General features: G+C 38.8%; 1 protein-coding gene across 2 annotated transcripts in view; it reads right to left on the bottom strand.

The window, feature by feature from the left end:
* Positions 1-14,290, bottom strand: part of LOC145479968 (delta-1-pyrroline-5-carboxylate synthase-like) — a 192,779-nt gene extending 178,489 nt beyond the window's left edge. For both annotated transcript variants that reach the window (XM_081458450.1, XM_081458451.1), the window contains exon 1: positions 13,408-14,290. In XM_081458450.1, coding sequence (XP_081314576.1) covers positions 13,408-13,668 — 261 coding nt within the window. In that variant the 5' untranslated portion in view covers positions 13,669-14,290. The remainder of the gene's footprint in view (positions 1-13,407) is intronic.
* Positions 14,291-14,311: the final 21 nt, after the last annotated feature.

The raw sequence follows: 14,311 nt of genomic DNA, 5'->3' as shown, positions 1-14,311 counted from the left end.
TAGCTTTGTCCCCCGGAGTCAATAATTAACTCATTTTTGCGTATTCAATCTTCTTGGCTTTCATGGGACATTCTGTCATGCAGAAAGAAATAACGCAATTTGTCTTCTCATCAGTTTTACGTATCAGGTTGTGTTCTTTTTGTTGATATTTTACACATGGATATGCATAGCATCCACGAGTGCAGTGGGGATTTGTGTGCAAATGAATCAACCACTAACACGTAACCAGAAGCTCGATTAATTAGCTAATCGCCATACAGAAAAGTGGATAGTATTTCAAGCGAATCACAACACAGATTAGAAAGGTTGTAACAGCTGTCATGACAGCTGGCTTTCAGGTCACCGCCATTGCTTGTGGGTACATGATTATAACCAATAACTTGCCTTTCATCACCTACATAAAACTCCCTTTTAAATTAAATAGCTCGTAGACACTAATGTACAGTTAAAGACGTCGGAACTGGAAAAGTAAAGTTTTTGTTTCATCTCAATACGTCTCGTTCACCTGTTACAAACACGCACAACTCACTGAAGACTGGGACCTACCTTCCTTATATGAAGGGCAAACAATGGAATGAATTCCAAAATGGCATCAGTCCATGAGGGAATTCGAGGGTGCATTTCTTGACATTACTGGCGCACGCTAGGCATTCATTTTACAGCAGTGGAGGTTAACACCACACCTCAACAGGAGACTCGACACATTGAGTTGTTTGTGAATGATGAACGGCAAAGGAAAGTCGAAGGACTTCACGAGAGAGAAGAATGTAAGCTTAAATCGAACGTTGTTGTCAGTCGAAATGGTAAGGGCATCACACTGTTGTATCTCTTCATAGACAAACTATCAATCGAATAAACATTAAGCTTGTAGGTTTTTGAAATATCTTGTGAATTCTTTTGAATAGTTTCATTCAGGTTGTGTTGACACTCAGCTTAATTGCTTAAGCTTAATTGTTTTGAAGGTCATCAAAGGGCTGTGTGTACAGTTGTCAATTCCATTCATTCATAAATACCACACGCTTACCGACACTCAACGAAATATCATTTCAGGATTATGATTTTTCGTTTAGCTACGCGAATCTTCGTTTCATTTCTGGTGAAATCTCATCGAAATATCATTCTTAGATTAGCAAATTTTCGTGTCGCTCAACGAATTTTCTTTGAAATATCGCCCGATAAATCACGATTCTTCGCTCGAAATTTCTACGATATTTTGCGGGAACAGTAGCCAAATTTCGAGGAAATTCATTTGCATTCTTTTTGCACAGTACTGTAGCTGTACATGTCTTTGACAGAGTACTTTTTGTTCTGCAAGGGTCTTCTTGCTGCATTTTCTTTTACTTGAAGCGAGAATCTGAGGTAGTGCGAAATGGTGTTCTTCGAAGGACTGTACAAACTTATCAATAAACCTGAATCTATGTTATTAATAGTCCTGTTTTTTTAGCCTCAGTACCCTGAGTTCAGTTTTTTATTTTTAATTTGAGTGTACTGTTGTTGTCTACCTTGCAGTATGGCTGTATGCCATACTGAGTAACTGGTGGACTGGACAAACTTATCAATGAAAGTCAATTGATGTTATTCATAGTTCTGTTTTTTTGTAGCCTTGGTACACTGAGCTCGCATTTATATTTTTAATTTGATTGCACTGTTGATGTCTACCTTGCAGTATGGCTGTAAAGATGTGGGACATTTGTGTTGTGACCAACTTTGCTAATAAAACCTCATGTTTCTGTGCGAGTATTTACGTTGATACCTAAGTCAACCGAAAAAGAGATTTTTTTCTCACGACAAATAATTTGAACTTCATATGGTTTGCCTGGGTTCTGACTTGCTAACACCAATTTAGATAACGTTACACAACGTTTTTCAATGCAAGATGCTGACAAAAAGCTTATGATACAGTTTCCTTTCTCTAAATAAAAACTCCTTTAGCTTCATAGAGATGTGTGACATGTTCAATGAGAGCTACTGTTTCCAGGATGTACAGTAAGTTGTATAACCGAATAGAAATACTACATCTTATGAGGGAGGAATGACCATCTTTGTGCCAAACAGAATTGGCCATTCTACAAAGGATCTCATTGATACTAGTGTACTCCATTGGAAGGCTGTATTACAGTAGTCCACTATTTATAACAGCTCTCATTCAGTTTCATTGCACATGTGGACCTAGAGAATCAGTGGCACATCCAGACCTTGAGCTAAGGGGGGATTGTTTTGCTTGCCCTGCCAGCTTTTCTTCCTTTCGTGATTTTTTCTTTTTTACCCAAAATAAGGAGGGACCCGGGGGTCCTGGCACCTCCCCTAGATCCACCACTGAGAATGAAAGTAACCTAACATTAGCAGCTCACCAGTTGTGAGAGAAAACTGATGCGAAAGTTTCTGCAGCAGTTACACATCACATGTACGCATACAGAAAACCAATCAAGAATGACAATTTTGTTGGAGATACGATTATATTCTATTAAAACCAGAATAAATTATAAAGCCATCTCAACTTACCAATTTCAAACCACAGCATCAGAACTCACTTCCATATCCATGAGTAATGATAGTCCCCCTTTGATTTAATATTTTGGCCCTTTATTTATTCAACTTTAAATAAACGATGCCTTAAAACCGGATCTTGTCTGTGGTTACTGTACATATGGTTTATTTTTGTGCTTACGCTCTCTCTGAAATATTCCACAAAAAAACCAGGGAATTAGGAGTGTGTCGTGCGCAATTTCATGCAGGTGCCCATGGGTTAACCATACTTAGTGAGATCAAGTCGAAATGATTTAACTAAAGATTAATTTCATTTTACTTAGTGCAGCATTTTAATACAACCAGTGTGACTGATTATACATTACGGAAATATAAAGGAATGTATGGAAATAGGATCGAGTCAAGTTTAGATAAGCGTAAATCTACAAAATGATCAATTTGATTGACTTGAAAGGTTTTGTGTGCCATTGGCAACTTGTTACCCAGTCTCAGCAGCTTTGAATAAATCATTTCTTCTACCAGACGTCAGAGTCTCTTCCTTCTCTTTCTCTTGCCCATTATTACAATCTTTTAATCGGCAAGTGACTTAACATAACAACTTGGTAAAAGAAGGTGTTGCTAACGTGTCGCTCAGTGCAGTAGACCTTCATGTAACATTAAACGAAGTGTCCTCTCCTGGATATTAAGTTTTTCTTTTTTTTAGCAACCACAATTTTTTATGGCAACCATTTTACATTTTACGATTTTACAAATCGTTCAAGCTATTAACCCATTGATGCCCGAATGAAATTGCACCCAGCCCACCCCTAAATTTCCGGCGATTTTTTAACATTTCAGCACAAGCACAAGCGCTAAAAATAAACCAAATGCACAGTAACCACACACACAAGATTAGGTTTCAAGACATTGTTTATTTTAAGTTGAATAACTGAAGGGTCAAAATATTAAAAAATATCAACAAAAAGAACTCAAATTGATGTTTAAAACTACTAAGAAAACAAGAAATTATATTATTCTTTGCCACACAACAAAATGCCCAACAGAGGCCAAGAAATTGAATATGCGAAAATGAGCTATTATTGACTTCGGAGGACAGATGGAAACCAAATACAACAGAATTTCCATTCTTGTACTATAACAGCTAACATTTGAGAAAACAATGGAAAATATAAAAAAAAAATCAATCTGAAAACAAGAAATCAAATAATTCCTTTGCTGTATGATTAAATATTACAGTGCTGCGAAAGAAAGATTAAAGTTGCAAGTCAAAAAGACGACAAAAACAAGCTAATTATTTTGAGATCAATTGGATTTCATTGTTCGTGGCTAGTCTTATGCAGCTCATTTCATTCCAGCCAAGGGACTCATCAGAGACCTTTCTGCTTGGCAAACTCGTTGGGCATCACGCCCAAAGTCCCATTCGCTAACAAAATGATGACAGCAATCTTGCCTTATATCGCAGAAGGATTCCCGACTGCACAAATTCAGGAGTGAAAATTGACAATAAAGTTGACAGTTACTTGTGATAATACATTGTTCGTGGCTAGTCTTACGCAGCTCGTTTCGTCCCGGCCAAGGGACTCATCAGAGACCTTTCTGCTTGGCAAACTCGTTGGGCATCGCACCCAAAGTCCTGTTCACTAACAAAATGATGACAGCAATCTCGCCTTATATCGCATAAGGATTCCCGACCGCACAAATTCACAAGCCAAAATTGACAATAAAGTTGACAGTTACTTGTGATAATACATTGTTCATGGCTAGCCTTACGCAGCTCGTTTCTTCCCAGCCAAGGGACTCATCAGAGACCTTTCTGCTTGGCAAACTCGTTGGGCATCGTGCCCAAAGTCCCATTCGTTAACAAAATGATGACAGCAATCTCGCCTTATATTGCATAAGGATTCCTGACCACACAAATTCAGGAGTGAAAATTGACAATAAAGTTGACAGTTACTTGTGATAATACATTGTTCGTGGCTAGTCTTACGCAGCTCGTTTCGTCCCGGCCAAGGGACTCATCAGAGACCTTTCTGCTTGGCAAACTCGTTGGGCATCACACCCAAAGTCCCATTCACTAACAAAATGATGACAGCAATCTCGCCTTATATCGCATAAGGATTCCCGACCGCACAAATTCACAAGTGAAAATTGACAATAAAGTTGACAGTTACTTGTGATAATACATTGTTTGTGGCTAGCCTTACGCAGCTCGTTTCTTCCCAGCCAAGGGACTCATCAGAGACCTTTCTGCTTGGCAAACTCATTGGGCATCATGCCTAAAGTCCCATTCGCTAACAAAATAATGACAGCAATCTCGCCTTATATTGCATAAGGATTCCTGACCACACAAATTCACGAGTGAAAATTGACCATAAAGTTGACAGTAACTTGTGATAATACATTGTTCGTGGCTAGTCTTATGCAGCTCGTTTCGTCCCGGCCAAGGGACTCATCAGAGACCTTTCTCCTTGGCAAACTCGTTGGGCATCGTGCCCAAAGTCCCGTTCGCTGACAAAATGATGACAGCAATCTTGCCTTATATTATTATATCACAAGTAACTGTCAACTTTATTGTCAATTGGATTTCAACTGTGTTAAATTAGTGGCCACTTAGTTCTTTTCTCAGCAGTTCTGTAGTAGCTGAATAAGACTCCAAAAAATATATTTGAATGAAGCGAATAAACTAATCAAACAAACCACGGAGGTCGCCGTAAATTAAATATGCAGAAATCCAGTGTGCAAAAATACTGTTCACTATTAAAACCTAAAATTCCCCAAAACAGGGCACCAGATAAAAGAATTTGAAAGGAAGTTCAATAACAATAAATGTTCATTCAAGCTGAGGCAAAGAAACCTATTTCAAAACAAAAAAATGTTCAAAATTTTGCAGACGTGCTTCACTGCAAGACCACGCATTCAAATCAATTCTTCATGATAAAGCGAAAGCTCTGAGTTTCTCCCAACCACTTTTGCAGTCATTTTATCAGCTGTGGCGTTACCAATCGTTCCAAAAGTTGAATTCGACTTTGAAGCAATAATGTACATTACCACTTTTGTTTCTAAAGTCCAGGATGCTGCTTTAAGTCAGTGATCTGTATTCAAAACTCACTTGAAAGTGCACCAATCGTCATATTTTTGTGGTGGTAGAAAGGAGCAAAAATTCTTCACCAGAAAGGTTTGAGGACTCTACAGGTACTCCTTGATCTTCCATTCTGAGGCCACCTTAACATTAATTTGTATTTTTCTTCTCTATTTTGAATCCTAAAGCAGTAATTTCTCTGTGTTAGGAATGAAAACAAGACCTTTGAAGTTTGTAGATTCGGCCCGCAGCACTGCACACTGTGATAACCTGCACTTTATGAGTGCACAATTTTAAGAAGAAAAACCATCTTCCTAGGACCCCTAAAGTCCTCTAAAAATATGCTTAGTAAGTTGCTTCTGATTGGTTTATTTGTCCTCAAGAACAATAGAACAATAAGAGAACCAAAAAGTCTTGAGGGTACCTACCAGGCCTGCAATGCACCCTAGCCACGAAACAGTTTGTGGAAAGGATTTTCATTTGTGAAATTTTCAGGGCAATGACAAGTGCTTTTTTTCGGGCGGTTACAGGCAGCACGGGAAATTGGCCGGTAGTCAATGGGTTAAAGACCATTAAAGCAAAGGCATCAAACGCACTCTCATAATCTTTGATTACTGCTACTTTTAGGGGGATTGGGAAGGCTGTGCACCATGTGCATATGGCGCATAAAGCTATGAAATGACGCATTACGAAAGTACCTACCAGGCCTGCAATGCGCCCTAGCCACGAAACAGTTTGTGGAAAGGATTTTCATTTGTGAAATTTTCAGGGCAATGACAAATAAACACACAAGAAATCACGATGCCTTTGCTCTTTAATCGATGTGTTCGTTTTGTTTTCATCCCCAGAGCCCTTAATCGGACTCTGCTCGCAAACAAGGTTCTTGTTCAATCCATGTGCTTTCTGTTTTCAACAGAATGATATACTTCTGGTTTTCAATGATAGAATCAGCTGATTTGAATTTGTTTTTCATGCTGTAACTAGCCAAATAATATGCCTCAAAAATCTAAAGTTCAGAAATTGAAAAAGACTCAGAGATTGTCGCCATTTTGTACTACGAATACTGAGTCCACCACAATGAATTGTGATCCTAAAAACAACGACCAAAACAAAGCTTCCAAGCGAAACAAAAAAACTTTTGTGTTATATACAGTTCACGCAGAGCTCAACTTTTGAATTGTAAATGCAACTTAACTTGTCACTCTAAATCTAAAACTGAGCATGTCTTAGTGATGTCAGACTCTGTGTGTTAAGTTTAATCAGTTCCAGTTCAGAATGTATAGTTTAACCAGTGTTTCAGCCAGAAAATTTTACTTGAGGGCCAAAGTGGCCCCTGAAGACCTTTTTTAGGGGCCAATTTTTTTAGGAAAGGGGCCAATAAATTGAAAGCTACAGACGGAAAAAATGCATCAGGGTACCAAGGAAAATAAAGCAGTTTATTAGGATCTATGATAAAAATTAATAAGTGCTTTTTGAAGTGTTTCTACTCAATAAAGTTTCTTTTGAATCAGATACTAGTATGAAGGATCTGTGCAATACAAGAGAACAATCCTTAGGCATACATGACGTAGTCAATGATCAAGGGTTTGCAATGCATTATAGGGCGATTTCAAACACAGCCAACCATTTGAAAGTTTTCCGATGTAAGAGAATCAATACAGCAAAGCAAAAGGACGGATTGACTTCTTTTCTTATGTTGAATGTTTTAGAAGCAAAGATCTTTAAATTTGATTTTCCAGAAGGACATAATGTGTGACAAAACAGCCGTTATTGATCATCAACACAGAGAAATGTAGTCACCATGATGGCGACTAAACCACAATTTTTGGTCGCCATGGATGAAATGTTAGTTGCAGTGGTGACCGTATCAGTCGCAATTTCGAACCCTGGGATGGCTTTTAAAATACTATGCCTGTCTGAGGCCTGAACTCTTGTAAAAGGAAAGGACCAAATTGGCCCATTTCTTGTTTTTCTGGGGGCCATCTCTGATTGCAGCACGGGATTCCCACAATGGCGTGCTCTGGCGTAAACACTGGTTTAACCTCAGTGAAAGGTTATATAATTTGTGTTAGCTATATTCTGTGACTGTACACTTAAACCTAGCTTGAAGTCTAGTAAAAAGTATAAAACAACAGCAATCAAGAATTACATATCCTTTGTCGAAATTTTTTTATGCCCCTTTATTTACCCCAATAGCCCAAACTTGTTTTAAATGGCCCATAACCTTCCAATGCCATGGGCCATAGGCTCATTTTCCTGTTTTGCCTTCCCAATCCCTACTTTTAAGGGTGTTAGATTCCTTATTTCAGCAGTTGCTTTTTGTGTCATTGTTTTACTATAGAGTCACAATTATAGCAATTCAGATCTTCCAGTCCATGCTTATTTACGATCATGCCCTGTTCATCGCTGTCTACTTTATGTTTCTCGCTACAAATGAAAATATTTGTTGAAAACGATTCTTCATGCTTCAGGGGTTTTATCATTGTATAATATGAAATAAGGAGGCACATATGAAACTTCAAAATGCAAAGCAAGATAGTATTTTGCCTTGTTGGCACTTGCTGGAAGGTATAACTAGTTTAGACACTGCCCAAATTAAGAATAATTTAACGGTTGCAAGATTATCATTATTGTGCACGCTTGTACAGGATTTTTTTTTTGGGGGGGGGGGGGGGTAATATAAGCTTATTAAAATACAACAACAGCAATTACTGAAGAAATAAAGTAAAGGAACTTAAATATCTCAATAAAAACATTTTTTGAGCTGCCATGAACGGCCAACTTTTTTCTGCGTTATTCCACACTTAAAACATTCAAGTTTGTCTAAACAAACAGTCGCGTTTGTTAATCGAACCAATTAATGTTTAGAGCGTGAACACGTCAAGTTTTGACAGCTCCGCCTGAATGTTTCTGCACATGAAACACAGGTTTTGAAAACGTTGCGTCAAGTTTTTTGTACATATAACATTCTAAAGTACATTCGCCAGCTGCACTGTAAACCATGTCAGTTGTGCAAGTCAAGCTTGTATATTCATATTACTCAATGGAAAGGGTCACTCAGTCTTTCTGGTAAAAACGTGAACACCAGAGGAAATTTCTGGAACATTAATTGTTTCGCAACCAATCAGATGCGAGATAAAGCTGCAAAAGATAACCACCAAACCCTCACAGCAGCTTGACACAAAACAACGAGCTCGCTTTTCCTTCCACCAGAAATCTTCAATTTTGCCGTTTTCAAATATGGAAATTGTTCTTTTAATTTTCTACTTCAGCTTATGTATTAGCAAATAATAAATATGAACAACATTTTACCGAAAAGCGATTTTGAATCGAGCAGACAGGATCAGACACAGCTAGTAAGCGCGTCTGAGAGCAGAAATTGTACTCTCCTCTCAATCTTTATTTCGGTGTCTTCAATGTTGTGAATTATACGGGTAATTATTTCTGGGATTTAACTTTGTTCCTGTTTGAACAAAAAGTAAAAAAAGCTTTACATAGTGTTCGCCTTATCTCATTTGGGTGCCGGAGCACATGACATAACACCTGCCATTACATAAGAATTCTCCAGCTCAAGATGTCATGCAAACTGTTAGTCTATAAAAATTTGGTCCTGTACAACCGAGATGATTCTCAAATTCCACAAGCTGATTTCGTCAGTTCGCAAATTTAAAGCGCACCTAACCCCAAAAATTTTTTTCGCTAGAACGAATCTACTTATTATTTGAAATAATTCTGCGAAAAAAATTTTGGATTCCATTAGATCCTCGATTTTCTGTGCCACGACAAAATCTCGAAAATAGCTCCAAAACAGCGCCATTTTGTTTCACGACCGAGTTTGAGGAGAATGGGTCCAGCGGCTCTTGTGACGTCTACCCAGGAAGGTTGGATATCTCATTTCCTCTCATTTCCTTCAGGATGGTGCAATACACATTCGAAAAGTGCGCAGAAACGCCTTCCAGAGGCGCTATCGGCTGTTGCAGCAATATTCCAGATTTAAAGAAAGATATACTGTACAATTTACTGACGATGATTGGCTAATGGTGCAATAAAGACATAAACGATGGTTGATTTTGTCAAACCGAAACAAGCGAACTGAATCTGTGAGAACCATTGAAGAACTCTCACTGGAATTTGTTCCGCAGACTTTCGAACGCTATTTTCATAAATTTTCTGCTTAAAGCTAACCAGCAATTTGTAGAAATACCACCGACAACCTATATCTTCCAATCCCGCAGTATTTATAACATAACCGGCAACGTTGTGTGATCCGGTCATGATCAAGAAGCGTTATACTGATATGTAAATAGATCGCAACTGTATGCCGCTAACCAACACTTATTTCTCTTTCGATTTAGATGAAAGTCGAAGATTAATCCTCTAGAATTACATGATAACAAAATTGTTAGACTCACAGAGTTTTTCGAAGGTTTGGAAATCAGCAGTGTGACAAAGATTCTGTGCAATAGCGTCAAAAATATGACCCCGTAACATTATCTGCGGACCGCTTAGGGAACACACCCTTTTCGCTTATCCGACGAATTTCACTGCAAACTTTGAGAACAATTTACATTGGTTATTTGGAGTTACGACTTAAAACGTGTGACAATGTGAAATCGGTAATTGCATGAAATGTTTCCTTCCGCCTTGCTTCCCGCAGCTTCAAAAATACAGCTCCAAACAATACGATTTTCAATCGATCGAAGCCAATGTTTTGGAGGTCATCAAGTCTCGAAAACTGCAACACGTACGTCGCTCCTATAAACATGAAGCATTCAACTGAAAGTAAAACACAAACTGGATTTAACAGAACCTTGACAAAATACATTCTCGGTAAGGACAAATGTAAACGGGCTATAAACACACGTGGGAATCTTATGTTTAGTTGACGAAATTACCATCCAAAGCAGTCCTTGAGTTTTCTTTCCTGCTGTTCATTTGCCTGCTCCTCCACTTCGTATCTAGCTTTCCATTCCTAATATATATGCAGCTCGTCCGCAAAGACGTCTTCCCCGTCGTCGCTTGAAATATTGTAAATTGCTCTCAAAGCTCTAAGCAGTGAGTTCAGAGTTGTCAAACGTGCTCAATCGAAGTTTATTTCGGAGCCTTCCGAATCGAAACTTAACTCTGACTCCAGTGACGAAAAAGAAATGATTCTGAGACAAAACTTGGACGTTTTAGTCCCAAAATACATCGGTACGATTAGTTTTGCATTCTATTTTCTCGAGCAAATACAGTGAGTTGACTGAGGCGCTATTGTGTTTGGTTCCTGGGTAGACGTCATCAGGTACCGCCGCCCCAGACTCCCTAAAACACGGTCGTGAAACACTTAATCGCGACTTTGAAAGGGCATAGAAAATCGAGGATTCAACCAAATTCAAAAATTTCTTCGCCCAAATGCTTCAAATAAAGTCTAGATTTGTTTTAGCGAAAAAAAAATTTGGGGGTTAGGTGCACTTTAATGCCCTTTGGAAATCTCAAAATTTTTATTCTTATTTATTTCAGGGTGCTGAACTTTAGTTACAAAAAAACTCGATGCAACGTTTTCAACACCTGTGTTCACGTGCAGAAACATTCAGGCAGAGCTGTCAAAACTTGACGTGTTCACGCTCTAAATGTTAATTGGTTCAATTAAAAAATGTGACAGTTTGTCTAGACAAACTTGAATGTTTTAAGCGTGAAACAACGCGGAAAAAAGTTGGCCACTCACGGTAGCTTGAAAATGGTAGTACAGTACCACTCAAAAGTAAGTTACCACCTCTCGTCTCGTTTCTTGCAAGACGAGAGTCTTGTCTTGAGATACGAGAGTCTCGTCTCGCGAGAACCATTGATGCGTATATTTTGGAATAAATTACAAGCAGTTAGCTTGCGAGAAAACAATTAATTTCTCGCGACGCGGTGAAGTTTACCCCACGAGAGCATCTGGTTTTGCGGGCTTTTGTTTTACACACCGCTTCAGGGGAGCCAACTTTAACTTACAAGCGAAAAACTTAAATAAAAGTGGTGAAAAACAAACGTCAAAGACGTTCGCAAAAACTAGAGTTTGGCAGTCGCTTTAATTATGTCATTGCAGCATGTTAACTTTGCGTAAATATGAACGACAGCTTTTAAGTGGAAACTTGCTTCGCAAGACCCAATACTATGATCGCAAATGAAGAAACTGAATGGAAACCTTGGTTTTTGTTCTCAAATCAAGACGTTGGTGAAAGTGCTTGTAATCGATGAGTGAAGGGTCAATAGTTTCCGGATTATTTTTAGTCTGTAACGCAGTGAATTTGCATAAGTGTGTGTGTCCTTTGAACTCGCTTTTGAATCGTAAAACAGTTGTTTTCATCACTAAAATTGAATGTAAACAATCCTAAAAATCGAAATATTAACCATCGGAAAGAGAACTTCGGTAAATCTGCACGTTTCGTCTGACAGCGAGAAAGGAAGTGAATTTTTGATTACATAACAAATCAAAAACGTTACTTTATGCACGCGTCCTTTGCTAAAATAACAAACGCATGTGGCAGAAGTGTCCAAAGAATTGGAACGTGAAATGGAACGCTGAAGATATCAGTTTGAATACTGAAAGTTATGTTGATCTTAATTTCCTTGTTAAATGCGCTTACCAAGAAAGTCAAAGTCTGCTGAGCAAATTAGTTCAACACAACTAATTGGTCAAATTAGTTGTGTTGATGTTGAACTCGCCTACATGTACATCGATCAATAAAAGGCTTTCGGAGAACCCTACAAACAAAGAGAGGCATTTCAAAAACGAAATGGCTTTATAGGAGTTGTCAATAGCAAATGCTGCAAGATAAGCTGTGTCACAGAACTTGTTTAACTGCAAAGATAGTAACGCACGTCGATCAGCGATCGAAACACGGCTGTGAAAATTGTGAACCGCTCGAAGGCCAAGAATGGTCCTGAACGGTCCATGTTTGCTTTTAAACATGACACTGTTAACCTTTCTTTCATGTATACAGCACCTTTCTACTGAAGTGAAGGTAATGACTTCATTAATCGTGGCGTTTGCTTGGCGAAAGAAGCCGCTTGGATCGATCAGCAAAGGAAGCAATTTCAGCGTACAGGTCTGGACACTGTGGAAGTCATGAACAATATGTTTTCGATTGAAAACTGAAAAATTTACATCATATATATTCACAGATACCATTCTCAAACCACGCGAGTTAAAAATGTCTGAAGTTACATCTTTTATGAACATGGTAAACATCAGAAATCCAGGGTCGGAACTCGCAACCGAAGCTTCGTCAGATTGCGCAAAGTTTTGCGGCATTATTGCTGCATTGTTTGCTTTACAATAAGCTATTAAAATCTCGCGAGAAGTTCAGGCAGCCGTACTTACAGTTTTTTAAAGCTCTCGCGAAACGAAAGTCTCATTTCTTGAGACAAGAGTCTCGTCTCGCGAGAAGGTGGTAACTTACTTTTGAGCGGTACTGTATGTTCCTTGTATTATGTTGTTATGTGAGGATGTCCACACTGCAAACATAATGACATTATGTCCCTCTTGTGTCATTATGTTTATGTCGTTATGCTGTTGTGTGAACTACAATCCCAGACAAAAGACTTGGGACACGACGCAAGTTCTCCCCTCCCCCCACTTTCAATGTTGATAATCAGGTGATTTTTGCCTTTTTTGTTGGAGAAAACGCGATATTTTCCAACATCGATTAGGGGGGAAGGGGGATACGTGATACAGCTCAAGTGTCCCAACTACTTTTGGCCGGGATTGTAGGCTTTACTTACTATACTTATTTTATTAATCACTGAACGGCCTTTCAAAAACAACCATTCTTAAATCCACTAAACCTGAATGGTACAAACAACAACAAGCTTACTTGTTCAACAATAGACGCCAGTCTTCCTAGAGCCACTCCACACTCATCATCTCTTGTGATAACAGCTGATCCAAGCTTAACAACCACTCTCTTTGCTTTCCGTTTTAACTCTGATCTAAACGCAATTCCCTTTCCAATGTTCGAATGAATGGAACTGTTTATGCCTCTGTCTAGCGTAGAATAAAATCTTCCACCAGGGCACAATTTCGAACGCCGAAAAAAAACGTTCCGCAACACGTAGGTTGCCATTACAGCACACATTGTTTTTCGGAAAAATGAACGAGCAGTCACTCAACACAATGACGATATCCCAGCTGGTCGCCCGGTATCGCTTTGCATTCCACAACTTGCGTCTGCGTGGCAGTCTATCGGTAGTACTCGGTAATCAATTCATGCTTTTTGCACCACGATCCTTTTGGCCAGCTCCAAGAACGCGAGCGGTAGCTACGTCATGTAAGGTATGTAAAGATACCTGTTTTGGATACCTCGTCCCCAGGGTCTTCTCCTCGACGATTTTGGCGGCTCGTCGGGAGAAAACCCTGGTAAAAGCTGGGTTCACGTCGTACAAAATCTCCAAAAAATCTTGGAGATTTTTATCCCATGACATTTTGAGTAGACCAAAACAAAATGGCAGCCAAAGTTGAGTTGGAAATTTGCCTTAGAAAGCGGAAACGTTATGCACGAGGCAGTGATGGCCTCCTAGAAAGATAAGACGTTATATTCGCTGGGTTTTTGGACGGCGTTGACAAAATCTGGATCGGACCGGATCACGGATCGGATCAAGGAAAAAAATTCAAAATTCAAAATTTTGTTGAGCAAATTATACTAGAGTGACTACTGTGAGCAGAACGTTTTATTTAATTCAGGTGTGATATTCCTTTATTCTTTTATAATATCAAACCAA

The sequence above is a fragment of the Orbicella franksi genome, chromosome 2 (genome assembly GCF_964199315.1).
Source record: "Orbicella franksi chromosome 2, jaOrbFran1.1, whole genome shotgun sequence".
NCBI lineage: Eukaryota > Metazoa > Cnidaria > Anthozoa > Scleractinia > Merulinidae > Orbicella > Orbicella franksi.
This window is presented reverse-complemented; position numbering and strand designations above follow the sequence as displayed.